At 36.4% G+C, this 27,929-nt stretch overlaps 1 protein-coding gene across 2 annotated transcripts in view; it reads right to left on the reverse strand.

Annotated features, from left to right (window-relative positions):
- The window catches only part of Fchsd2 (FCH and double SH3 domains 2), a 208,542-nt gene that overhangs the window by 116,478 nt on the left and 64,135 nt on the right, over nucleotides 1–27,929 (reverse strand). For both annotated transcript variants that reach the window (XM_005074012.4, XM_005074013.4), the window contains exon 4: nucleotides 4,499–4,575. In XM_005074012.4, coding sequence (XP_005074069.1) covers nucleotides 4,499–4,575 — 77 coding nt within the window. The remainder of the gene's footprint in view (nucleotides 1–4,498; nucleotides 4,576–27,929) is intronic.

The following is a 27,929-nucleotide window of genomic DNA, read 5'->3' on the forward strand; positions in this document are numbered from 1 at the left end:
ATTTTAAATGTACTAAACCTTTATCCAGAATTTCCTTCTCTGTGAATATGTCCCACAGACATAGTCATACTTTCATAGTGTACAAAGATGTATGTATGAACATAGGAGATTTATTCACTATAGCATTATTTATATAGTAATTAACTACCAACAGGGAAACAAATAACAGCCATGGATCATCCATACTCTGAAATTAAAACAACTATTAAAAAGAATGAACACTGCTATAAAAGGCTGTCCAAGTAAATTTTGTGTATGTGTGTAGACATATGTACCTACATTTGCTGACAAATAGGAGCTTATATATACAATAACTCTAGTCCTGCTAAAAAGAACAAAGCTGTATATATGGTCATGAATAATTCACATGAAAAAAAAGGTAAAAGAAAAGACTACATGCCTCTTACAGCAATTACTCCAGGGACAGAAGGTGATTGGGATACCTGGGAAAGAAGAGGCCAGACTCTGCACTGTTTATACTCTTCTCTACTAATTAACTAATGATAATCGTGTATTACTTTGAGAAGAAATTTTGAACTAAACCCAACTATAAAATAACTAAATAAAACAGGAAACTGAAATTACTAAAACCAAATAAGCTTCAAAAAATAAAAATTGGCAATTCCATTCCCAACATATATCTCTACAAGACATTCTGACACCTAAGGCTCAGAAAGGGGGTAAAAGATTTTTAAAAGGTAGAGGATCATGGAGTTCTCTGGGAGACTGTCTCCTAAGAATGTCAGCATCTACACCCATAAAGTCTCACCAACATGACTGTCTAAATACAAGCTAACATCAACAGATAAGTGGATAGAGGGCAAGCCTCAACCCTACAAAGAATTTTGGGCATTAAGGCATGATCAGAGCAGGAAAAAATAATCTTCCCCGGAAAAAGAACACCAACTGGTTATCTAATAACAAATAACCATCTCTGAAAACAACCATAAAATAACATTATACTTGTGAACCTGCTGTATTTGCATATTTAGGAGTATATATATATATATGCACATATATACATATGTACGTAGCAATAGTTAATGAAAATAAAGCCATGAATTTGAAAGAGATAATGGAGGGGTATATGGGAAGGTTGGAGAGATGAAAGGGAAGGGGGGAAATTATGTAATTGTATTATAATCCCTCCAAATAAGAGGAATTAAGTTTCTTAAATTGGCAATTGCCATTCTTACCCTCAATTCTGATCTCTCTATTGTCTTTTCCAGAATACCTTCACCATCGTCTCAAATTGCCTAAGTTAAAATTTCTAGGAGTAGACATTTTACTACCACCAGAACAGTTGGGAGCTCAAGAGCAAGCTCAGAAGGTGCCTCTGAAGGGAAAAGTGGTTCTGGAAAAGGGAGGAAAAGAAGTACAGCCTCTGGGGTGATAGTGCTGGCAAAAAGGCTCAGAGCCCAAAGGTGGTGCCAATGTAGGAAGGTCAAACACATTTTGCATGAAAAAAAATGTGGCAAAATTATGCAAGCCATGGAAAAGGTAAAGTTGGAAAGGGATTCAGTGACATGACCACACAATATAGTGAAGATAAAGTCAGGGAGTGACTTGGGCTGGATGACCAGAGGGTCCATGGTGCCTGGGACTATTTGAAGAAGCAGCATCTGCCTTGCCAATAAACGGGATAAGTCTGCTTACAGACCTACTGGTTATGACAAAAATTGGGTATCATATTACTAAGTTAGAGGAAGAAAATAATATGAAAGACTGAAAAGAAAATGCCCTAGAAGTCACTGTATAATCCTCCCTCCCTTCCTACTGCTTTCAGTCGGTCAGCAAATAATTATCAAGTGTCTTCTGTGCAAGAACTATTTTAGATACAGAGGAAGTTCTCTGTACTGTGCTTCAGAATAAATCTGACAAAGCTCCAAACCAAATTAACTGTTACGTCCTCTGGCTTCACTCTCTTAGATACCTCTGAAATCCACCCCCCACAATCTCATTTTTACTATAATTTTCATGATTCAAATGAAGATAAATGAGGAATTATGAAGTTTTATACTTGGGCACTTTTTGTGCTTTTTCTTGAACTATGATTATGGAATTAAGTCATTAAACTTGTCTACTAACATTCTTCAATGCCTCTGTTACTTTCTGAATAAAAATATAAACCCCTAGGTATGATCATCAAAGTCCTTTATGATGCTTACTTATATATTCTTTACGCTCACTGCCAGGTTTACCCCCCCAACCTATGCATCTGAAACTAGCCACCCCAAACTTTTTCTGTTACCCAATACCATAGTTTCCTATGCTCCACACCGTCAAGATGTCACTTCTGCTAGAATTCTTTTCACCAAGCTGTCTACCTGGCAAAAGCTTGCATATTCCTTAAGACTCAGTGCTATAAGCTGAGATTTTTCTGTCATATGTACCTCTACTACTTCCCAATTTGACAACTGTTTATAGTGGCTACTTTCTGTAAGCTCCTGAAAAACAGACACCATATCTTTCAAGGTCTATAATCCTAAAGCCTATTTTAACAGCTAACTTACTATATAAAATAAGGATAATTATATTTTCCTCACTGGGTTGTTTTAATAATTATGAACACCAATAAAGTTCCTGTAAGGTGTCTGGCATTTAGTAAATATTAAAACAACTCTTATAATAAGTTTTTATAAGCTTGCCTACAGCATAGTCATTACCCTTCTTTCTTTAGTAACCTGAATCTTGAATTTCAAACAAACTAGAATACACCTCATTCATCACTTGTGATCCATATCAGCAACACATCAGTAACACAGAGCCTGTTTACTAACCACTGGGCTTTATTTTACCTGTCTCTCTTATTTAGAATTTGGTCTCCCTATCTCTTTCCCCTCAGCTGAATTGTTTATGTATTGGTAAATCCATAAGAAAAATCTCTATTTTTATTTCCTATTTTACTTCAATACTAAAATTATACCATTTATTATTTTTGTAACTATGGAAGTTGAAGTCTGCCAGTGCAAATAAGTGTTGGGATTTCTTCTAATATTTCATTTTCTAACTCCCATTCTTTTGGGGGGAGTGTCAAGATAGGGTTTTTCTGTGTAACAGCTCTGGCTATCCTGGAACTCACAGAGATCATACTGGGATTAAAGATAAGCTCCAACCTCACCCAGTTCTAGCCCCATTCTTAAGAAATGCTGTGATAATGTCAGTCTTCACCAACATTTCAGTTGCATGCTGCATGCTTTTGACTCAGGCTCTAAACTGGACACTTTATACTGAGGTCTTAACTATTCATTTATCTATCTATCTATCTATCTATCTATCTATCTATCTATCTATCTATTTTTACTGTTGCTCATTGGAATTGGTCTTAACTCCAAAAAGATGGTAAACGCTGAGTTCTTTAACTTCTCTACCTCCCAAACTAAGGACATCCCTGAACACAAGAAAAACAATAAATGTTTTCAAATTTTGATACCCCAAAAGGCATCAAAGTCTAAAAAAAAAAATCACAAGATGTTGGTAGGCTACTGAGGACAGAATTTGTATTCTTTTGTCACTGGCCTTTAAAAGTTTCAAGTGGAACATGATCAGGTGAGCTTTTGCACACCTTCTTATATAAATACATTTCTAATGTAAGTATCATGCTACATACAAACTACTTCTCACTCATTATTTAAAAACTCATTAACAAAGATTACAACTTTCAAAATTTAAGATTTACTTTGAACAAATTAAAGAGCATGGCAGCAGTGTAATCTTGTTTCATTACTATTGCAACAATATTTTATTAGCAGAATTGTAAGAAAACAACCTGTTTCTCTGTTCTTTCAATTCTACTTATAGATATTGATTAATATATAATTTTGGATTAAGATATGTTGAAATAATCTAATTCACAAACCTTATTCACATGTTATAGAACAGATTTTTAGAAATAATTATGTCTTAAAAACATAGGCAAGGAAAGAAGAAATCCTCTTAAAAACTGGACTATTACATTATCTAACTCTAATAGGCCTCTGAGTAAAACCATTTAAAAAAAAAAGAAAGAAAGGAACTGGAGTCATGACTTAGTATGTACAAAGTACATCCCATGTAAGCATAAGGACTGAGTTTAACTCCCAGCAACTACATAAAAAACTGGGTGTAGTGGCATGTGCTTGTAATCCCAGCACTGGGGCAGTGGAGAAAAGACATTCCCTAGAGTTTGCTGGCCAACCAGCCTAGCCTGGCAAACTCCAGGGCCCAGTAAGAAACACTGTACTAAAAAAAAAAAGTTGAGCCAGGTGGTGGTGGCACACGCCTTTAATCACAGCACTTGAAAGGCAGAGGCAGAAGATCTCTGTGAATTCAAGGCTAGGCTGTCTACAAAGTGAGTTCCAGGATAGCCAAAGCTGTTACACAGAGAATCCCTGTCTCAAAACAAACAAAAAAACAAGCTGACCTCTGGAACACACACACACACACACACAGACACAGACACACACACACACACACACACACACACACACACACACACACACCCTACTTAGTAAGTTACCTGTAATCATTCCGATCATCACTTTTTATTCCAGGCCAATCTCTCTTCAGGTATTGACTAGCCAACTTCTGGATACCCTGTTAAAAATACATTAGAATGAGAAAAGTGGGACTTAAGGAATATCCATTTCATATCACCCAACTATTTGACTGACCACACAGCTGGCAACTCAGGCTCCCACTGTTACTTGACTGAGGCATGGACCACATTTCTAAGTTCTAGCAACCAAATTCTTGTATATCAGGAGATGAAAAATATATCTACCCATATGTTGTTCAATGCATAGCAAGAACTAAAGCTCCTTTGGATCGTGAGTTCTTCCTGAACTCAGCATTAACTGGATTTCACTACTTTCAGGTACTATGTATTCTGAGAACTCACCTTAATTACAATCTCCAGTACTTCCACTTAACACCACTTGTACTTGACAAACCCAACTGGTAAGTCTTTGTTGGCTACATAACAGTATTTTTCTCACTTCTGAACTTTGTTCACGTTGTTTTCATCACATGTGTTTTCCTACAATCTCACAATCATACCTGACAAATTCTGACCTCCCTTTCTTTTAAAACTCTTGTATTTCATAAACAAGACACTCATAAATATAAGCAAAAAACACAAACAATTTTAATGTACATGTATTTCACTTAATTCTACTAAAACAATTTGTTATTCTTTATTTACAGGTTGGAATTCTACATGAATAAACTATCTTTCTGAACTATTTGGTTCTCCTGAGATACAGTTCTTAATGAACAGAATTGTTCAGTTTTGGCCCATTATAAACTCATTTTAAATAATGAATGTGTTCTAGCTAATTGCTGTCACATAAATGGTCTGTAGGAGGTCTTCAAAACGGGCTCCATTATCATCACCCCAGCGACTTTGACTTATTCTGTTTCCTTCTCCAGTTCCTGGTACAGACCCGAAATAAGTTAGTTTTCCATGGAGTTCTAAGAAACTACTTATAGAGTGCATAAGCTAGGTATGTCCTTATCTTTTTTCTATCTTTTCAATTCTAATACCCAGTTACTATCTTGTTTAAATATTTTTTCTGTTTATTAACCATAAATTCCATTAGACAGGGATCATGTTTATTTATTCATTTTTATTAAATAAAGTACTATATCCTCAGGCTATAACAGAGTGGTTAGCATTTAGTTGATGCTAAAATATCCACTGACTGCTTGGATAAATTTCATTTATATTACTCTGATCCTAATGTATAGCACAAACCTTTTGTGTTTTGTCATTGTAAATTTGAAATGTTTAGATCAAACTTTAGATGTTCCTTAACTTTTACATAGGAAAATGATAATACAACTGTTAGTTTTAACTAAATTCCTCAGTAAAATCAGTCATATTTGTCTAACCTCATGACTGAAAGAGATATGTGTTCCAAAGCAACAAAAAGTCCCAAGTGTATTTCATACTGCACATTAATTTTATAAAAGCTGAACTATGTCAAGACCCCTGAATAAAAGAACTCACTATTCATAGAAAGAAGAGGTAAACAACATAAAATGCCAAGCAACATGAAGGTTACTAGAGGAAAAAGTTAATATAAATGCCTAAATAAGGAATAGATGCTGTGACATATATATTATATGATCATGATTTTCAGCTTAAGTCTAAAGTGTTTGCAGAACATTTCACATGAACATGGTCTAAGAAATGAGCCTCTTAAGAGAAGGGAAAGGACAGAACGACAGCACTTTATACAGAAGAAATAAACAGCTTAACAAGAACCCTCACACTTTTCTTAATGCTATAAGACCTAACTTTTCAACAACAATAAAAAGGAAACTTTATAATATTCAGATTTTACTTAAGGTTCATAGAAACAGTTGAATTCAAGCCAGGCATGGTGGTACATGCCTGTAAGAAGAGTCTCCACAAATTTGATAGCAGCCTGGTCTACACAGCAAATTCCAGGCCAGTATCAAAATGATAAGTTAAGTTTGAGCCAGAATTCAAAGTTCTCAAAAGATTTCATAAAAGACATCATTTAAAGTAGATTTTTATCTAATTCTAAAAAATGATCACATTAATCTGTTAACTTTTTATGCATTCTAAATCACAAAAGCAGTTTCTAGAGTTCTAAACCACAAAGCTGGACTGTATTAAACTGAATGAGCCTTTCAGAGATGAGCTGAGGGATTCATAACTAGACAAACAGTGAGCTCTCTAGATGAAAGACTTCATTCAAGTTAGTTCACAGAGACAGGAATCATGACTTCTATGTGCTCTATGCAGCTGTTCAAGATCGAATTTGCATACTCAGAAATACTCTATGGCCATTATCAGTAAGGTCCTAAATAACATTTCATCCCTGGAGGGCATTTTATATACTTAAATTAAGTAGTTCACCTTCTAAAATATGCTTTAAAATGTATCAGATGCATAGTTATTACAAAGAAAAGTATCCACATTAATTAATTTGCTAAAGAAAATAAAGTTGTGGCTGTCGATCTTTAAAAAGGGTTTCTTCAGTCACTCTTGGCCCATGGGAAATAGTATTACACTCTAAAACTGGTCCACTAACCATATATTTATTTATATTGAATTGAACACCAAATACACATTTGACTAGCAATATAATTCCCACTGAAGCAGTGACTTCCATAAAAAATGTAGTACTATCAGACAGCCTTTGGAACAGTTAATGACATCCTATTCCAACTTTTAAAAAAGCTGTCAGTGTCTGATATAAGACTTGCTTTGTTTTATCATTCAATAACACTTGCTGTATTTCCCTAACAAGTGAAGAAATACAAAGAAAGCCACTGTTGAGAGACATTGGGAAATGGACTGATAGTTTAACCTTTGGTCCATTCAAGCCAGCAAGCTGAGAAGTGTGCTCCTGGCTCTCCCAGAATTATTCTGTATGTAGCCATTCTTTCCACAGCACAGAATAAAATTAAAACTTAAATTTTACTAAGAGATTGGAATTAGGTGGCTTTTTAAATATTAGGAAACAACATTATTTTTTTATTAATTTTCCCAGCCCCATTAGTTTCCCCTTCTTCCTCTACCCCAAGTCTCTACCTTCAGTCTCCTCCCCATCCACTCCTCTTCCTTTCTCTTCAGAAAAGGGCAGGCCTCCCATGGATATCACCAGCAATGGTATATCAAGCTGCAATAAGACTAGGTATATCTTTTCCTATTAAGGCTGGATGAGGCAATGCAATAGAAGGAAAGGATCCCAAAAGCAGGTAACAGAGTCAGAGATACCCCAGCTCCCTCTGTCAGGGGTTCCACATAACTGTAACATACGTGCAGAGGGCCTAGGTCAGTCCTATACAAGCTCTTTGGTTGTCATTTTAGTCTTTATGACTACCTATGGGCTCAAGTTAGTTGATTCTATGGGTTTTCTTTTGGTGTCCTTAGCCCCTCTCACTCCCATAATCTTTCCTCTCCTCTTTCACAAAATTCCCTGAGGTCAGGTCAGCCTAATGCTTGGTTGTGAGTCCCTGCATCTGTTTCCATTGGTTGCTGGGTGAAGCCTCTCTGATGACAATTGGGCTAGTCAATGATCTATGAGTATAGCAAAATATCATTATGAATCATTTCATTGCTTTTTTTTTCCAGGCACATTTGGTTCTATTCTAGGTCTCTGGGCTATTCAACGTCTAGGTCTTGGACTTCCAGGCAGTGTCAGAGGTGGGCTCCCTCTCATTGACAGCAAAGCAGTCACCACTATATATCCAGTGCCAAGATCTTGGTTTCTAATATATTTTTCCAATAAGAAGAATCAGGGTTCCATACAAAAATGTTGACTTCTAGAGCTACGGTAGAAAATACACTAGGTGCTCCTGAACCATCTGATAGTGCCATAAGATAAGGACAGACAGACAGACACAGACACAGACACACACACCAGAGGAGGCATGTCAACAGGGTTCAAGAGTCAATAACAGACTTCCCACTGGTCAAGAATGCAATAATTTGGGACTAGAGAGATCATTCAGTGGTTAAGAGCACAATTTATATGGTCTTCCAAAGGATCTACATTCGATTCGCAGAACTCAGCATAAAAAAAAATATAGAATGAAACATTGTCACAGACCAATAGACACCAAGAACTAAATGTAGCCAGGCGTTGGTGGTACACACCTTTAATCCCAGCACTCAGGAGGCAGAGGCAGGCAAATCTCTGTGAGTTCGAGACCAGCCTGGCTTACAAGAGCTAGTTCCAAGACAGCCTCCAAAGCCACAGAGGAAATGTGTCTCAAAAAAACGGAAGGAAGGAAGGAAGGAAGGAAGGGAGGGAGGGAGGGAGGGAGAGAGGGAGGGAGGGAAGGAGGGAGGGAGGGAGGGAGGGAGGGAGGAAGGAAGGAAGGAAGGAAGGAAGGAAGGAAGGAAGGAAGGAAGGAAGGAAGGAGAAAAAAGAGACTCTTATTTGTGATAATGTACTATTGTTGATTGTGAGGAATGTATGATAACAATGCTAACATATAATACAGAAATCTGGAGAAGATAATTCTTATGTTTTTCCTAGTAAATTCAAAACTGCTCTAAAAGAAATAGCTATTGGGATTTATTTTAGGATTTCTGGATTTTACACACCAAGGACTTGTACTTTGGGTCTTTTGTCTGTTTTAATGTTCTTTTTAGCCAATAAGAAGGGTATAGAATGCTATTAGAGAGTGGTAGTCTTCAGTTTATATATATGGACATGTACAGATTTACTGGCACTAAGTTAAAACCCAAACTGAATGTAATAGAGCTCCAGTATTTTAAAATATTTTAAGGACATTTCAATGGGTTTGATAGGAATTTTGTCTTATTTTCTTTCTTTCCTGTTTTTATGGTGGTTTGATTGGGAATGTCACCCTCTACAGGCTTGTATGTTTGAATATTTGATTCCTAATTGGTGGACTGTTTAGAATTAGGAGGTGTGTCCTTGTTGGAAGAGGTGCATGTGTCACTGGGGGTGGGCTAACATGTTTCAAAACCAAATGCTAGACAGTTTCCTATCTCTCTGCCTGCCATTTACAAATCAGACTGAAGCTCTAAAACTACTGTTCTGGCACCATGTCTGCCTGCCATGATGATCACGGATTAACCCTTTGAAACTGTAAGCAAGCCCGGAATTATGTTGTCAATTTTATTCACTGCCTTGGTAATGGTGTCTCTTCACAGCAACAGAAAAGTAACTAAGGCGGGTCCCATGTAGCACAGGTTGGCCAAGGATGACCTTGAACTCCTCCTGCCTCCACCTCCAGAGTATTGGGATTATATGCACATGCTACCTTGACCAGTTTTATGTGGTCTAGGATCAAACCAAGGAGTATGTACATGTTAAACAAGGTCTCTACCAGTTAAACCATATCCCCAGCTCTGGTACACTCTTTTCTAATAAAAACTTTTAAAGAGATGAAAGTTGAAAGAAAAATAAACACCAACATGTGTTAATACCCAGATACAATGATTAACAAAATATTGATAGTTGAGAATTTGACAGATGAAGTAATTAAGGACCACATACAGATCATCTTAAAATATAGCTTTTTTGTGATTCTAATTAAATTGTTTCTCTATCTCAAAATAACATTATGAGTAAAGATTTTCTGGAAACCACACAATATAACAGTCAAAACACACATGTAAATATTCTCTGCTAAATAACTGGTTTTGTTTTTGGATTTTTTTGTTTGTTTGCTTTGTTTTTTATTTTTTTTGTTTTTGTTTTTTGTTTATTTGAGATAGGGTTTCTCTGTATTGTTTTGGAGGCTGTCCTGGAACTCAATCTGTAGACCAGACTGGCCTGGAACTCACAGAGATCCGCCTGCCTCTGCCTCCTGAGTGCTAGGATTAAAGGCGTGCACCACCAATGCCCGGCTGCTTTGTTTTTTTTAAGGCTGGCTTTGAACTCACTGTGCAGTATAGGTAGGCCTTGAACTCTTATTCTCCTGCCTCAGTTTCCCAAGTGCTGGGATTACAGGCACAAATCACCATACACAGCTTGTGCTAAGTGACATCAAATGAATACATACAAATATATAATATATATTTATACAATATTATTATACAAATGTTCTGATATTATAAGTATTATCATATGTATATTATATTATTTGCATATAATATGTAATTAAAATATATAAAATCACTAGGTATATAGCTATCCCTTGTGTTTTGATTATTAATACATTCTAACATGGATGGTAATATACACCTGTAATTATTTATTGCATTTGGGAGGATAAGGCAAGAGAATTAAAATTTTGAGGCCCACCAGCTACACTGTAAATCTAAGACTAGCATAGATTATACATAGTAAGACTCTCAAAAATTAAACCCAAAACAACAGCAAAGGCTCCTTTCACATCTTTCTTTTACTCAATTCAGAGCAAAAACAACACTATTATTACAATGATTAATAAGTTTTCTTCAACCTTGTCCCTGATAAATCTTGATTTTTTTTACTGTACAAAAAAAATCTACAATGGAAATGTTATTCAAACTTTAATCAGGATAAAACTCTATAGACTTGAATACATCAATTTAGCTTTCTTCTGTTGTTTTAATAGCTTCATGCCATGGTGGTGTAGGCCTTTAATCCCAGCACTTGGAGGGAGAAGCAAGAATAGCTCTGAGTTCTAGGCTAGCCTTATCTACAAAGTGAGTTGCAAGCCAATCACAGCGACATAGTGAGACCATGACTCAAATAGATAAAATTTCAATACTTTTACTCTGTCTTCCATTTTTCAGTAGAATACTTATCTAAGAATGATAGTTATGTAATCATGGGTCTCTGATTTTTTTTTTTATCTTCTCCTCATTTTCTGTAAATTTTACTTTCCAAAGTACTGGGAGCTGTTGCAATATTTTCACAGTTGCAATAATCTTCCAATAATGACTTAAATTGATAAATGGTTGAAGACTAAATTTGACCCAGTTTATTAAAACATTACCAAAACTGAGATTAGCACTTGCCTAGAATGTTTGCAGTCCTGGGTTCTATCCTTAGCATCAGGAGAAAAAATTATCAATTGGAAAAACACAAATTCTAGACTTTTAGAAAAAAAATGTCCAAAATTTTTTAGATTTTTTAGAATATTAAAAGTCAGCAAGCATTCTCAAAACAGTACCACTTGAAATGTCTTCTAAATTTAAGGTCCTTTTTCAGTGTAAAGAGTAGCTGGTATCTATTTGAAAGGCCTCACAAGAAGGTTTTTCTTAGGGGAGAAACGATTTGGTTTCTGTTGTTTTCAGGCAATAAAAAGTGTTACACTAGTCAGCATGACTGGACTACCCACTGATGTCAAAGACAGCTGTAAAAGCAGTTCCTTTTTGAAAGCAGAAGCTGGAACGTATTTAATCAGCAAGCAAATGGTATCTCACGTGCTTCACCCCAGCCATCTGGAAACAGAAGTAGAAATTCAGGAGAAATGACTCAAATGTGTCTGAACAGTTAAAGCAAAGAAGAGTCATTCTTCTTTCATCATCCTTATTAGATGGACACATACACAACTAATCACTGGAGCTAATATCTGAGAGTTTAATATATATCAGATGTTCCTATTTCTCTGTGAACTTTTATAACTATCATCTAGTGTAGTAAACAATCAAAGTTTTAAAAAGATAATTAATTTACATAAAATCATCCAGCTAGTTAAGCATAGGCTCAAATCCAGGTCATTTTAAGTTTAAAATACTTTCAGACTACTCAATTCAATCAGATAAAATCATGCATGCTATTTCAAATCACTATACATTTTGATTGACAGTTGTAAATGAGTCCTTACAGAACATAGTTCTGGCATAGTTCACAATCTTTTCTCAGTAAATAATTGAACTAATTCATTCCTCGCTTTGGTGAGCAATTATACATATACACTATAAAATTAATAGTCTTTATTTTTCAGAACAAATAAATTGAACAAGAAATATAAGGTTCCCACTCAGCTGTTCATACCAGTTTTTATTAAAATTCTTCTTTAGTAGGATGCATTTGTTACAATTAATGAAATGTTAGCACATTATTAGCTAAAATTGATGGTTTGCATTACTGTTTACTATTCATGATATACCATTCTATTAGTTTTGACAAATGGACAACATCATGTACCCACTGCTTTGTTACAGTTTCACTACTCTAAAGCCTTCTGGTGCCTCCCTTCCTGCCTCATCCCCATCTCTTCCAATCACTGATCTATATAACCACTATCCATATAATTTTGCCTTAGCAGCATATATTTGTAATCACACAGCATAGTTTTTTCTACTAAGATCTTTCATTTGATAATATGATTATAAAATTCCCCCGTGAAGTCGGGTGTTGGTGGCACATGCCTTAATCCCAGCACTTGGGAGGCAGAGTCAGGTGGATCTCTGTGAGTTCAAGGCCAGCCTGGTCTACAGAGCAAGTTCCAGGGTAGGCTCCAAAGCAATACAGAGAAACCCTGTCTCGAAAAACGAAAAAAAAAATTCCTCTGTGAAAATGCTCATCATCTGATTTACCAGTTTTCTTATCCATTCACCTATGGAAGGATATCTAAGGTTTTTATAAATTTTGGAAATTATAAACAAAATAGGTGCAAATATTCATGTATAGGATTTTTGTGTGAATATATGTTTTCAACACATATGACTTAAATTTTAGTAAATGCTCATTGCTGGTCATATATAACAAAACTTTTGTTTCCAAAAATGGCAGTGCCATTTTGTATTCCTACGGATAACCAAGTGTTCCTGTCTCTCTACACCCTAGGCAGCATTTGGCATTCTCACAATTTGTCAATGTAGCTGTCTCATTAGTAATTTCCTAGTAACACAATGCTAAGCACCTTTCCTTGTTCATCTGCCATCTTTAAGGTTTTTTTTAGCAGACGTGTTTATTCCAGTCTTTTGTCTGCTTTTGAGATGGGATGTATCTTAATTATGGTTACTGTTGCTTTGATGAAACACCATGACTAAGAGCAACTTAGGGGGAAAAGTTTATTTCATTCACAGTTCCATGTAATAGTCTATCATCAAAAGAGGTGTGAGGGCAGGAACTCAAGCAGAACAGAACCTGGAGGCAGAAGCTGATACGGAGGCCATGAAGAAGTACTATTTACGAGTTTGATCCTCATGGTTTGCACAGCCTGCAGCTTTCTTACAGAACCCAGGACCAGAGGTGGCACCTGCTCTGCAGGCTTAATTATAGTACAATCTTATAGAGACATTTACTCAATTGAGGCTCCCTCCTCTCAGATGACTTGTATCAAGTTGACATAAAACTAAACAGCACAGGGTATTTTATTATTGTTTAGTTTTAAGATTTCTTCCCATATTTTTGATACAAATAATTTACTTACAAATATCTTCTCCCAATTCTGTTTTATCTTTTAACAATTTCACTAGCAGAGGAGCTGTCACTTAATGTCTATTTTATTTATTTATTATTTATTTTGGTTTTTCGAGACAGAGTTTCTCTGTATTGCTTCAGAGGCTGTCCTGAAACTAGCTCTTGTAAACCAGGCTGGCCTCGAACTCACAGAGATCCACCTGCCTCTGTCTCCCAAGTGCTGGGATTAAAGGCGTGAGCCACCAACACCAGGCTAATGTCTATTTTTAACACTGATTTCTTATTAACTAGTGAAGGAGTCTTTCAGACACCAGAATCACATTAATTTTATGATAATGAAAATGCTTATGACAATGAAACATTTTAGCATTACTTGTTTTAAAGAAAAAAATCACTTACGTAATTATATCAAATAGAAATGGAGACATTAGTAAACAAAAACTTAAAAGATCCTTTTTAAAATGAGTCCATTTTTCCCACAAAATTTTAAACTGCATTTACTTAAGTGTTTAAACTGAATTTTTAAAAAGTCTTTCAGAAAAGACTACTTTAGCCAGGTGTGGCAGCACATGCTTGTAGATCCTGGAACATGAGTAATTACTGTAAATCCCAGCACTCAAGAAGCAGGAGCAAGTGAATCTCTGTGAGGCCAGCCTAGTCTAAATACCATGTTCCTGGCCAGTCCAGGATACATAGTGAGACCCTGCCTGGGGTGGAGGAAGACATTAAAACTGTCAAGTAGAATACCTAATTGTACTTTGTTGGTAAAGATGTAAATATTACTCATCCTTTTCTTTTATTTTTTTTTTGGTTGTTTTTTTTTTTGATACAGGGTTTCTGTGTAGCTCTGGCTGTTCTGGAACTTGCTCTACTTGCTCTATAGACCAGACTATACTGAATTTTCAGTCACATTAATCATAATCACCATTTGTTAGGTAATTTGATACATGCTAGTGATGGTTCTGATCATTAGATTTAGGCTCCTTTATTGTACGTGTTTTCCAGTTGAATAAACTGAGGTTCAGAGTTGTTAACTACATTATCTTGTCATTTATAAGTAGTAGGGCTGAAATTTGAACCCACATTTGTTTAATTTCACATCATGAATTCCTGGGCTGGCAAGACATCCCCTTGGGTAAAAGCACTTGCTGTTCAAACCTTGCACCTTGAGTTTGATTCCCATGTGAAGTTGGAAGGACAGAACTGACTCCACAAGGTTGTCTTCTGATTGCTACATATGTCCCTCTCCTACGTGGTGTGTGTACACATACATGTATGTATACACTAATAAAAATATTTTTAAAAGACCATATACAATGTTGTGAAATACTGTATTTGTCCTGGGTAGTGTATTGTCAACTTGACACAAGTTACAATTATCTGAGAAGAGGGAACCACAATTGAAACCATGCTTTCCTAAGATTGGCCTGTAGGCAAGCCTCTGGAGCATTTTCAAAGTTAATGATAGATGTGGGAGGGTCCTCTGCACTGTGAGTGATGCCACTCCTGGGCTAGTAGTCCTGGGCTGTAAGAAAGCAGGCTGATCAAGCCACAGAGGGCAAGCCAGTAAGCAGCACTCCTCCATGATCTCTACATCATTTCCCCCTCTCCCGGTTCCTGCCAGACTTCTAGATGATGCACTATAAACTGTAAGTTAAAATAAGCCCAAGTTGCTTTTGGTCAGGGTGTTTTATCACAGCAATAAAAACCCTAACTAAGACATACTAGAGTAGAGATTACAAAGTCTGCTCTTTGAATTATTTGTTACATTTTATTGTTTCTTACCTTAGAAACAGTTGAAAATTATCTTGGTTCTAATATTTGTATGTTTTTAGTTTATTAATTTTTCCCTTTTAAGTCTGCCTTAGCATTCAGCTCTCTCGGAAGCTTTGAAGATCTTATGATCTTAGTTCTAGCACTGGCTATCTTTCCTTCCTGTCTAACCTTGTTCAGGGTTAGTTTTTAGTCTCCTCACCTGAAAGTGAGGAGACTTTCAACAGTGTTCAATACTTAGAGTAACATTAGCATATAGTTGAAAATGCTCAGGCAATACATGAATGAAAGCCTTGGCACATACATGCCTGCCATTCTTTGCCTCAGCCTGTGCCTGCCCTCCTCACCCCAGCTCATTTAATTATCTCAGCATCACTGAAGTTCATCTATTACTACTTTTATTTTTGAGATAAGGAAATGCAAGATCAAGACAATTAGATGAATTTAAAGTTCAACCCATGTATACATGTCTATGCTCTTAGCCACTGTGCCAGAGATTTTCAGTACTAGCTACTCAGAGGAATCACTTGTGAACTTTGTTAAATTGTCAGCACTGTATCCCTACTGTAAAAGTCTAATCAACAAGTAACATTTACTTCAGGTACGAATGGAGTGACCCTGTAAATTTTGCTTTAAATTTTTTGATGGTATTTTCCATCCAGAACATTTTTCATTTGTAGCTGGGCACTGTGCTATGCCCATGTAATCAGTCCCACTGGGGCTCTAGTAGCAGGAAGATCTCAAGTTTGATGTCACCCTGTATCTAAAATCCAAGGGCTAGCCAGGCAAGATGGCTTGGGGGTGAGGGCATTTGCCACTAAGCCTGACAATCTGAGTTTGATCCCTGGGACCCACATGATGAAAGGAGAGAACCAACCCTGAAAGTTGTCATTTTACCTCCATGTCTGCTCTGTGGTATGCACACACATGCACACATACTCCCACATCAAATAAATAACTATAGCAATCTTTTTAAAGCTAAAAAGGTTTTTGCATAGGAGTGACTACAACTTAAAAGAATGGCTTTCATTCATTATTCATTACTACTTAGTTTGTCAGAATTTACCTGATCTTCAATAAATAAGATGCATAATGTTTTATAATTCATTTATTGAAGTTGAAAACACAATGAAAAGCTTGATCATTGTAGGATATACAGTTTGAAAAGGGTGGATGCTTTGGTGACTTTCCTTCTTTACTCTGAGTTTTGAGATGTTATGTTTTATTGATGTGCTTCCTAACTTGAGATGTTCTATAAAAGTAGGAACTTTGATCCTTATTAGTATAAGCTCAGGCTATGACACTTTTTAACATTAGTATCATATTTTTGTGAGTCATTATTTATGTTGCATGTTGTAAGCTTAAAGAGCTAGAAATTGTTTCCTAAGGATGAGTAATATTAAGAAAGGAAGGAAGGAAGGAAGGAAGGAAGGAAGGAAGGAAGGAAGGAAGGAAGGAAGGATGGCAATGGTGGTACACACCTTTAATCCCAGCACTTTGGAGGCTGAGGCAGAAGGATCTTAGAGTTTGAGTGAGCCTGGTCTGTATGAAGAGTCCTAAAATCATACACAAACAAGTAACTGAGCAAGTTGTATTTATATATTCATAGTCTAGACACAGCAGCAGTAAAAGAAATAAAGGCCATGAATTTGAAAGAGCAAGTTATGGAGCAAATGGGAAAGGTGGGAAAAAATGGTATTTTAATTTCAAAAGAATAAAGCATTTTAAAAAGATAAAAAGCAAAACATAACAGAAACAGAAAATCCCATACATTTTAAATTCTGTCTTAGTCACTATTCTATTGCTGTGAAGAGACACCATGACCAAGGCACTTTTACAAAAGAAAACATAGCAGCACTCAGGCAAACATGGTGCTGGAGAAGTAGTTCAGATTTCTATATCCTGATCCATAGGCAGAAAGAGAGACTCTGGGCCTGGCATGGGTTTTTGAAACCTCAAAGTCCACCCCAAGTAACACACTTACTCCATCAAGGTCACACCTCTTTTTTTTTTTTTTTCTTTTTTGGTTTTTCAAGACAGGGTTTATCCGTATTGTTTTGGAGCCTGTCCTGGAACTCACTTGGTAAACCAGGCTGGTCTCAAACTCACAGAGATCAGCCTGTCTCTACCTCCTGAGTGCTGGGATTAAAGCCCTGTGACACCAATGCCTGGCTAAGGTCACTAAGGTCACACCTCTTAATCCTTGTAATCCTTGCAAACAGTTCCACTCCCTGGTGATCAAGCATCCAAATATATAAGCCTATGGGGACATTCTTATTCAAACTACCACAATGGTGAAATTTAAAATACAGCTTGTACCACCATGCATGACTTCATTTTCTTCCCTCCTTCCTTCCTTTTTTCTTTCCTTTCTTACTTCCTTTTTTTTTTTTTTTAATTGTTGTTGCTGTTGACTTTGCTTTTCAAGACAGGGTCTCTCCCTGTAGCCCTGGCTGTCCTGGAACTAGCTCTGTTGACCAGGCTGACTTTAAACTTAGAAATCTGCCTGCCTAAACCTCTGAGTACTGGGAAATAAGGCATGTGCCAGCACTGCCCTGCCATATCTAACTTTTTGAGTTCTGGGTATTAAACTTATATCCCTACAATTTCATGGCAAACACTTTGCAGACCATGAATGTGACATATAAGAACATAAATCTGACTTAGTTGTAGTTACATTGTGTATTTTATAACTTTTCATGCATAGCTAATTTATTTTGTCAATTAGATGTTACATTACATATATGAATTCTCATTTCCTTCTACAACAGCTAGCATACTTTTATACATCAGACAGAGGAAGACAGTTCTCTGGAATAGCATAATATTTAACATTTGTATTCAATTCTCTACCAAATTCTACACTGAGGAATAGGAAACATAATTTATTCTATTTTAATGCAAAATAGGCATTTCAAAATAGACATTACTCTAACAAAGATTCACCAAATCTCGTTTTTTTTTCCACACAAATCTGCTAAATTAAAAATATGTTTTTAGCAGGGCGGTGGTGGCGCATGCCTTTAATTCCAGCACTCGGGAGGCAGAGGCAGGCAGATCTCTGTGAGTTCGAGGCCAGGCTGGACCAACAGCCTCCAAAACAATACAGAGAAACCCTGTCTCATAAAACTTTTAAACTGACATATAAACCAAGCCCTCTGAATGTGGGTGCCAGCTAGGAGGCCTGGGCAGTCTACTGGACCTCTAACAGTGGAGCCAGTGTTTATCCCTAGTGCACAAATAGACATTGGGAGTCCATTCCCTATGGAGGGATATTTTTGCATCCCAGATACACAAAAGAGGGCCTAGGACCTCCCCCAAATGATGTGAAGGACTTTCATAGCCCCCCGTGGGAGACCTCTCCTTGGAGAGTAGGTGGAGGGTGGGCTAGGAGGGGTCAGTGGGGGGCATGGGAGAATGGGAGGGCAAGGGAATGGGGAGATTGATATGTAAAATAAGAGTGCTTCTAAAATAAAATAAATTTTAAAAAATCTACCACTAACAAATTCTAAGAAACTTCAAAATATTAACTCCTTAGACCAAGAAAACTAACACTTAAACATGATCCTTCATTAAGCAAAAGACAATGCCCATGTACATATACATCATGCCACAAGTCCTACTTTAGTGTTCCAAGATAGATAGATAGACAGATAGACAGATAGATAGACAGACAGACAGACAGACAGACAGACAGATTTGATTTCTCTACTGACCAGGCAGCATATATAATTTCTACCAAATAATGTTAATCTGCCAAATCCCCAAAGCACTTCCTTACTTCTTTCCACCATTACCTAAGGCTCCCTCGGAAATTCAGAAACATGCATATCCACAATTCCAACACTTGGAGGCTAGAGCAGGAGGAACTCAAATTCAAGGCCAGCCTAGATTACATAGCTAGTTGAAGAGTGGCCAGAGCTATAAAGTGAGATCCTGTATCAAAAACTAAAGGCCAAGAATATGCCTGAGTGTTGGAGGATTTATCTATTTGTACAAGATAATCACTTCAAATCCAGTGTACACTACACAGTGAGTTCCAGGAAGGGAAAGAAGGAAGAAAAGAAGGAGAAGAGGAGAGGAAGATAGGCAGGCAGACATAATTGTCTTCACATTTATACTTAAAGTGATAAGCAACTTACAAAAATAAGTTTTATCTCTGCTCTTCGAGTTTGCTTGAGCATACATTACTAGAACCACTTTCAATATGAATTTTTATGTTCCCAGTTATAATTTTAAACTGTTAAGTTTTCAAGAAAACGTATTAGAAAATATCATCTGTAAATCTATTTTACTTGGTCACAAGAAAACAGTTGTATATCACAACATACAAAAGCACAGCACAGGTGCCACTAAAACTCATCCATATATATAATCATCTTATACATACTCAACATAAGACAGGATAAACCCTGTCTTGAAAAACCCTATATTAGAGAACACTGATTAAGGTTATGAAGTTTATTTTCAAAGTTGGTATGTATACTAAATGTGAACTTGAGCCATTTACTTGATCTCAGCTTTAATTTCATTATCCATAAAATAAGGATAATACTTTCAGTTGGCAAATGGATAAACTATGGTATATTCAGACAATAAAATATCTGGCATGAAAAAGAAACCAGTCACCAAATGACATAGATCATTAAATGTAAAAATGAATAAGCAAACAAAACAACATAAAATGGCTACATATTATATAATTCCAATTATATGACATTCTGGAAAATGGAAAACTATGGTGACAATAAAAGGATCAATAGTTGAAAAGATGTGGGAGTAGAAAAGGACAAACACTACAGACTATTTTTAAGGGCAGAAGATGAATTATTATGATTATATAGACTATCTATCATTATAATGTAAGATGCATGCCATTATACATTTATCAAAATCCACAGAATGTACAATACCAAGAGTAAACCCTATTGTATCATAGCAAATAGTTGTGATGTGACAGGTTCACACGTGTAGCAAATGTACCACTCAGGTACAAGATGTTAACAGAAAGGAAAGCTGTATGTGCAAGACAAGAGATATTTGAGAACTCTTCTATACACTCTGCTCAATTTGACTATGATCCTAAAATTACTCTAAATTTTAAATTTAGTAAAAAAAATAAAATGAGGCTAGAGAGACAGCTAGCTCAGTGGCTAAAAACACTTGCTGCTCTTCCAAAGAACCTGACTTCATCTGGTGGTTCACAAAGGACTGTGACTCCAGTTCTGGGAGATGAGACACCCTCTTCTGGCCTCCTTGAGTATTCACATACATGTGGCATACACATTAAGTAAACATAAAAATAAATCTTTAAAAAAATGAGTATTGATGTATCCTCAAAAGCTGTTGTAATTCTCAAGTCAAACAATGAATATCAAGTATCTAATGCAAATTCTGCTAAAGGCACTTGATAATGTCTCAGCAGCAGTCAGTCTTTCATTCATTAAATATTTATTGAATGAAAGCTAATAGAAATAATTACTATCATGACCAGGCAAAAATTTTGGTAACTTGTTTTTCTAAAGGAGTTTATTAATTCACTGTTTACTTACTTCAAAATGAGACTTGTCATATATGATTACAGAATCTGTCAATTATAAGATGATGTTAGTAATAAATTTAATTCAGTGGCTGTTATGTACCAAAAATACAAGAGTTGTCAAATATACTAATAAAATGAATGGGAGGCTGGGGAGATAGCATAGTCTGTAAAGTGCCTGTCACATGAGGACTTGCACCCACACAGAACCCCAGAATCTGTATAAAAGTAGGCACGGCCGGGCAGTGGTAGCGCACGCCTTTAATCCCAGCACTCGGGAGGCAGAGGCAGGCGGATCTCTGTGAGTTCAAGGACGGGCTGGACCGACAGCCTCCAAAACAATACAGAGAAACCCTGTCTCGTAAAAACCAAAAAAAAAAAAAAAAAAAAAAAAAAAGCAGGCATGATGGTATACATCTATAACCCCAGCACTGGGAAGGAAAGAGATTGGACAGTCTAGTCAATCAGTGAGTTCTAGGGTCAATGAGGGACTCTACATCAAGCAATATGATAGAAAACACTAGAGAAGACACTCAACATCAACCTATGGTCTTCATATAGGCATTTATACTGCATGCATGGGTGCACACATACAAAAATAAAACAAAATAAACTCAATGTGCTTGTATATATTTATCACAAGCTAAATGTAGATGAATAACAGAAACTTCTTACTAGCAATATGTCCTTTACTATGTAAAAAAAAAAACTTCTAAATTCTTGTATGAATTTTACCAAGGAAAATGAACTTGTTACTATTTCAGGACCTTGGATGTTTCTTCTTTCTTTCCTTACTTAGGTGTTTAAATTGTTCACATAAGTGCAGTAGGCTGTTAGAAAACATTAAACTTTTAAATTTATAGAAGGATAAACAAATCATTTTCAGAGTTACTTTTAAAATTATCACATCCCTAGTTAATATTCATGAGGATAATTTCACAAAAGCAGTTACAAAACTAAGGCAGAGGGGCATGGCTATATATAGTTATGCCAGTAGAAGAAAAGGAAATTTCTCTTTCCTTAAAATGGAGAAATAAGGTTCAATGGGAATGTTTCCTAAATAACAATTTATAATATTTTAATCAAATTATTCATTATTCAGAAGCAACACTTTGGAGAACCAGATAATAGTGCACAAGAGCTGAGTTCATTTGATTCAGACAGGTGGCTAGTCTAGAGCTCTGTGTTAGCAGTCCCAACTCATCCACAATAGGCCTAAAGACGATTATGCAAATGCAAGAGACATGGTATTTTCCCAGGAACAGGAGAAGGGCTCCTAGTAGAAGCTGCAATTGTTCAGCAGTCATGTGGAAAAACAAGCAGAGTTGTGTTGGGGCTCTTTATCTCCCCCTTAATTGCTGGAGGCAGAATGTTTTCATTAAGGGCACTACTTCAGCATATATGAGACATAAAAACACACATACACACGTGTGTATTTATTTGATGCACATTTCTCAAAACCCATGAACATTTTATCCCATCCTCACCCCCAAGGTGCCCTGTCTGAATATTCCCTTCTTATCAATGTCACATTTCATCTGTTAAGATACCTGTTCCCTTACTAGTAAGAAACAGGAATTAAGAAATCTTTGAGCACTTGGTTTTGCAGCACTTTTGCTTTGCTTTTAAAACATTCTTCATATATGTGAAACATTTTCTTTCTCATCAGGGACAAAATGTAACACATGAAACACATAAGAAATACAACACTGACAAGTAAGCACTATCAGCATGCTATGGGGGGGTAAAGTCATCAGGGTCTTCAGTTTCTAAATGGAGTGGTTTTCAAGCATCTTGCTTCTAACATATGGTTATATGATTCTCTCTAGAATTAAATGGGCTGGTCTAGGTAGCACATGCCTTTAATCTTAGGCCTGCAAAGGCAGAGATAGGTAGATCTCTGTGAGTTGAAGGCCAGCCTAATCTACAAAGAGAGTTCTGGGTCAACATAGTAAGCCTCTTTCTTTCTTGTTTTTTGTTTTATCAACACAGGGTTCCTCTGGCTATCCTGGAACTCACTCTAAACCAGGCTGCTCTGGAATTCAGAGATCATCCTGCTTCTGCCTCATGAGCAAGGATTAAAGGTGCACCAAGTGCCACCACCACCAGTTGAGACCTTTTCTTTAAAAAATTAATATTCTTTCACATTTTTTATGTGTGACAAAAACAAAGCATATGCATTTTCCACCTCTTGCCTACTCAACCCTCAGCTCTCTCTTCTGTCGTAAATAGGGACACTGTTTATTTTGCTTAAGCTCCTCAAATGCAGTTCCTTTTATTACTGTAATAGAACTCAATTGTTTCCAGAACTCTTAAGCTGTAAGATGTCACAAATTTCTGCTATAAAATGTGCTTAAGGAAAGTTCTTACTCAGATACTTATGAACAGAGAATATTATATTCATCTGGATATACATCTTAAATATTCAATGTATATAATATATATTACTTTAAAACAAGACATTATAACTTAAAAGTTGAATGAAGAATACATACATATATACTCCACTATACATGGAACAGATTAGTATCTTTAAGAGCTCTTTCCAAAATGATTTAGTTCCAGCTTTGAAATGATTGTTCCTTATAGGAACAAAGAACTTTAATTATGTCTCTTACTGCATGATAGTGTGTCTAATAATATGTCACTCATGCATTCATTTGTTGACTCTAAATTCAAACAGATTCATGAGGCACAATCACAGCTTAAAAAGAGCACACACACTTCTTGGTAAGAAAAGTATCTGATTTAAGAAGGAAAGAAGATTTTTGGTATATTCTAACATAGGTATGCAGAGAAAGGCAAGTATAATACATTCTGCTGCTTGTTCAAAAATGTTTTTGACCAACCCAAAGATGGCTAAAAAAATTAAACGATCACAGCACATGTAAGCAAAGTTGTGGAAAAACTTGAAGCCTTATCTGTTGCTGCTGAAAATGAAATGGTGGAACCACTTCGAAAATGAATTAGGAAGATCCTTAAAATACCAACAATTAAGTTACCAGATGGCCCAATCCTGCCTATAGACTCAGGAAAACTAAAAGCATATGTCCACTTCAAAACTTGCACAGAATGGGCCAGGACAATGGCTCAGTGGGTAAAGATACATGCTACCAATGAACTGAGTTTGATTTTCAGGACGCATTTGGAAGAAGGAAGGAAGAAACTGACTCTGACTTCCAAACATGGTACAAACAAGTACATATAATTTTAAAAAACCAAAAAACAAGCTTTCTGGACATGATGACACACAACTTTAATCCAGGTCTCAGGAGGCAGAGGATTGAATATCTCTGTGAGTTCAAGGCCAGCCTAGTCTACATAGTGAGCTCCAAAGAAAGCCAGGACTACAAAATGGAGAGACCCTGTCTCCAAAACAAAAACAAAGAAATAAACAAAAAACTTATACATGAAAGTGGAACACTGTGATACAGGGATGTAATCTCAGCACTCAAGAGGTGGAGGCAAAAGGATCAGAAGTTCAAAGGTAGCCTGATCTTCACAGTGAAACCCTGTCTCAAAAGGAAGTTAATTAATTAAAACATTAAAAGGCTTTTCAGTCTCATTTATGACAAAAGGAATGCAAATTAAAAGCAAGTAAGACACCATTTCATAAACACCTGATAATTAAATGTTGAATCTGACAATAGTTAAATATGCTGACTGTTGATAATATTTGTTTACACTGTGTGAATATGTGTTACTGTGACTGGTTTAATGAAAAGTTGTATGGACAATAACTAGGCAGGATTTCCAAGAGAGAAAGAACTCTGGGAAGAAAGGCGGAGAGACATCAGAGAGACACTGAAGAGGTTGGACATACAGTACAGAGTAGAGGTAACCAAGCCACATGGCAGATGTAGATTAGCAAAAACATATTAATTTAAATTATAAGAGCAAGGTGGGGACAAGCCAAAGCTAAAGGCCAAACTTTCATAATTAATAATAAGCCTCTGTGTCACTATTCACTGGCAGGCAGTCCAAGGAAAATCCAACTACAGTTGACAATGTGGTAACTTTCATACATTCCCAGTAGAATATAAATTGCTACAATTATTAGGTCTCAAACCTGGGACAAATGACTAACTGAGATGTCTGTTTAACATATCAAAGCATACCTGGCCACCAGGTTCTCCCAGAATCTTTCAGACTCTACCTGTTACAGGGTATGGCTGGCATACTCCACCTCCTACCCTCAACCTTTCCAGCGGGTTGCTCTTCCTGGAGTTGCCCTTCACTATATAATCCAGCTATTTTGGTTACCTGGCCCTCCACACACTCCCCTTCCCCATCTCCTCACATGGCTCAGGGTCATGTTCACAGATGTCTCTGCTTTTAACTGTGTTCTCCCTTTTATCTATAATAAACCTTCTCCTCCACCATACCTAGGAGCAGTCATATCCTCCCTATTTTAATTCAACTACGATAGGTAATAATCTAGTTCAGCTGGAAACATGTTTAATACTGAGACTCGGGATATCAAGAAACTCACATACATACAACACATACAATGAATGATAAAAAAATGGAAAAACAATGGCCTACCAACAGTAGAAAAATTATACTGTATATTTATCACTTATAAAACTATAACACAATAAAAAATTATGTAATACAGGTTGAATCTTGTGAATATAAATTAATAAAAAGAAAACATTCAATGTTATTCTATTTATATAAAGTTTAAAATAGGAATAAAGAAAGAATATTCCTTAAGGATGTACATTGCTTAAAGAAAAGCAGTGGTTATTTTAAATGTTGCAGAAGAGCTGTTACTCTGGTAAGGGAAATCAAGTGGATATAACTAAAAGAGGACTTATCAAAAGCTTTCAGCATACTAGCAACATTGAATTATTTTTTTACACAGACAATAGATAAGAATTTGCTTGATGATTATCTAGTCAATGTATATTTTCATTCATGGCATTTTATTTATTTCAATGACTTTTCACAATTAAAATATTTATCTCAAATGACCAAATCATCAAATTATTCATGGTTAGATGGAGTTTATCAATGTGTTTGTATATACTTTATACTGCTATGTTAAATTGGAGGAGTTCAAGTTCTATTTCCCACTTTCTCATACTGTTATATGATTGTAGGTAATTACTAAGTTTTAATTAAGGAGGAGGAAAGGAAACTCAGAAGATAGCTAATATAATAATACCAGATCATATGACTTTTAAAAAAGAATTACTTTATTACTAGAGAACTGTAGTTAGTGCTTAAATCTGGGAGGGAGGGAGGGAGGGAGGGAGGGAGGGAGGGAGGGAGGGAGGGAGGGAGGGAGGGAGGGAGGGAGGGAGGAAGGGAGGGAGGAAGGGAGGGAGGAAGGGAGGGGGGCAGGAAGGCAGTCTTCTTTGGGGCTGTGGTAGAGCACTTGACTAGTATGCATAATGCCCTTGGTTTGATCCCAACAATAACTAAAACACACACACAAAGAAGAAAAAGTCTACTCCACTTTTATTTATTATGCAGTGACATTATGTTTTGTAACAAATTTCAAGGAAGAAATCCAGATTTTAAAAAAGAAAAAGTTTCTTATCCACTGCCAAAACCTATGGTCACATTTTTCACTGTTACTAATTTGAAACTACCTTAAGTCTCCTGATTTTGTAGAAGTAAATGCTAAGATGATTATTATGAATGATGATGGGAGAATTCCTTTCTAGTCAAGCTAGCTGGGCTGCAGTACTGTTTATTCAGGAAGGAGTTCTTAGCAACGAAGCCTGCCCAGGTGAATGGGAAAAGATTTGTAAGGAATATCTTCAATCTGCACTGTTACAAGTATCTTCAACTCTACTTTCTTGGACATTACTGTTGTGCTAAGTGGGTGTACAACATTGACTGAACACAGCAAATATTGAAAGCTTTCCACTCTTAAGTCCCACTATAAAATTCTATTACCACACTATTTATGGTGAGATGGCTCATGGGCTGGCAAGATAGTTAGTTCAGTGGACAAAGCTGCTTGCCGCCAAGCCTGACAACTTGAATTAAATTCCCTTACTCTCATGGTAAAAGGAAAGAACAGATTTCTGTAAGCTGTTCTGGAACACGTTAGTATCACAGCTCATGTGTGTACAGGCATGCATACACACAAGTAAATGTAATAAAAAGAATTTTTAAGAGGCACTTGTCACGAAACCTAACAAGCTGGGTTAAATCCACAAATCCCGTGAGTTAGGAGGGGAGAACTGAATCCCACTTCCACATAAACATCCATAAACACACACACACACACACACACACACACACACACACACACACACACACACACACTAAAATAAACAGATGTAGAAAAACTTAACAGTATTTCCAATTTCCATTAGAAATACTAATTCTATGATTCTACTAATTTACTTAAACAGGCTGCAAATTATTTATTTGTTTGTTTATTTTTGTTTTTTTTTTGAGATAGGGTCTCTGTGGCTTTGGAGGCTGTCCTGGAACTGACTCTTGTAGACCAGGCTGGTCTCGAACTCACAGAGATCCGCCTAGCTCAGCCTCCCAAGTGCTGGGATTAAAGGCGTGCTCCACCAACACTCAGCTCAAATTATTTATCAGTGATTTTGTATGTGTATGTGTACACACAGACATACATATGTGGTGGTATTTTATTTATGATTTATTAAAGCTTGCCTGAGGATTCAGAAAGCAAAGTCAGTCACAAGCCATAGAAGCCAGGCACCTTTAATCCCAGCAGTCAGAAGCTAGGAGGTAATAGTACACACCTTTAATACTACGACTCAGGATTAAGAGGTATGCAGATCTCTGTTAGTTCAAGGCCACATTGACTACACAAAATTGATCCAGTG

Source organism: Mesocricetus auratus, unplaced genomic scaffold (assembly GCF_017639785.1).
Source record: "Mesocricetus auratus isolate SY011 unplaced genomic scaffold, BCM_Maur_2.0 Super-Scaffold_4256, whole genome shotgun sequence".
Lineage (NCBI taxonomy): Eukaryota > Metazoa > Chordata > Mammalia > Rodentia > Cricetidae > Mesocricetus > Mesocricetus auratus.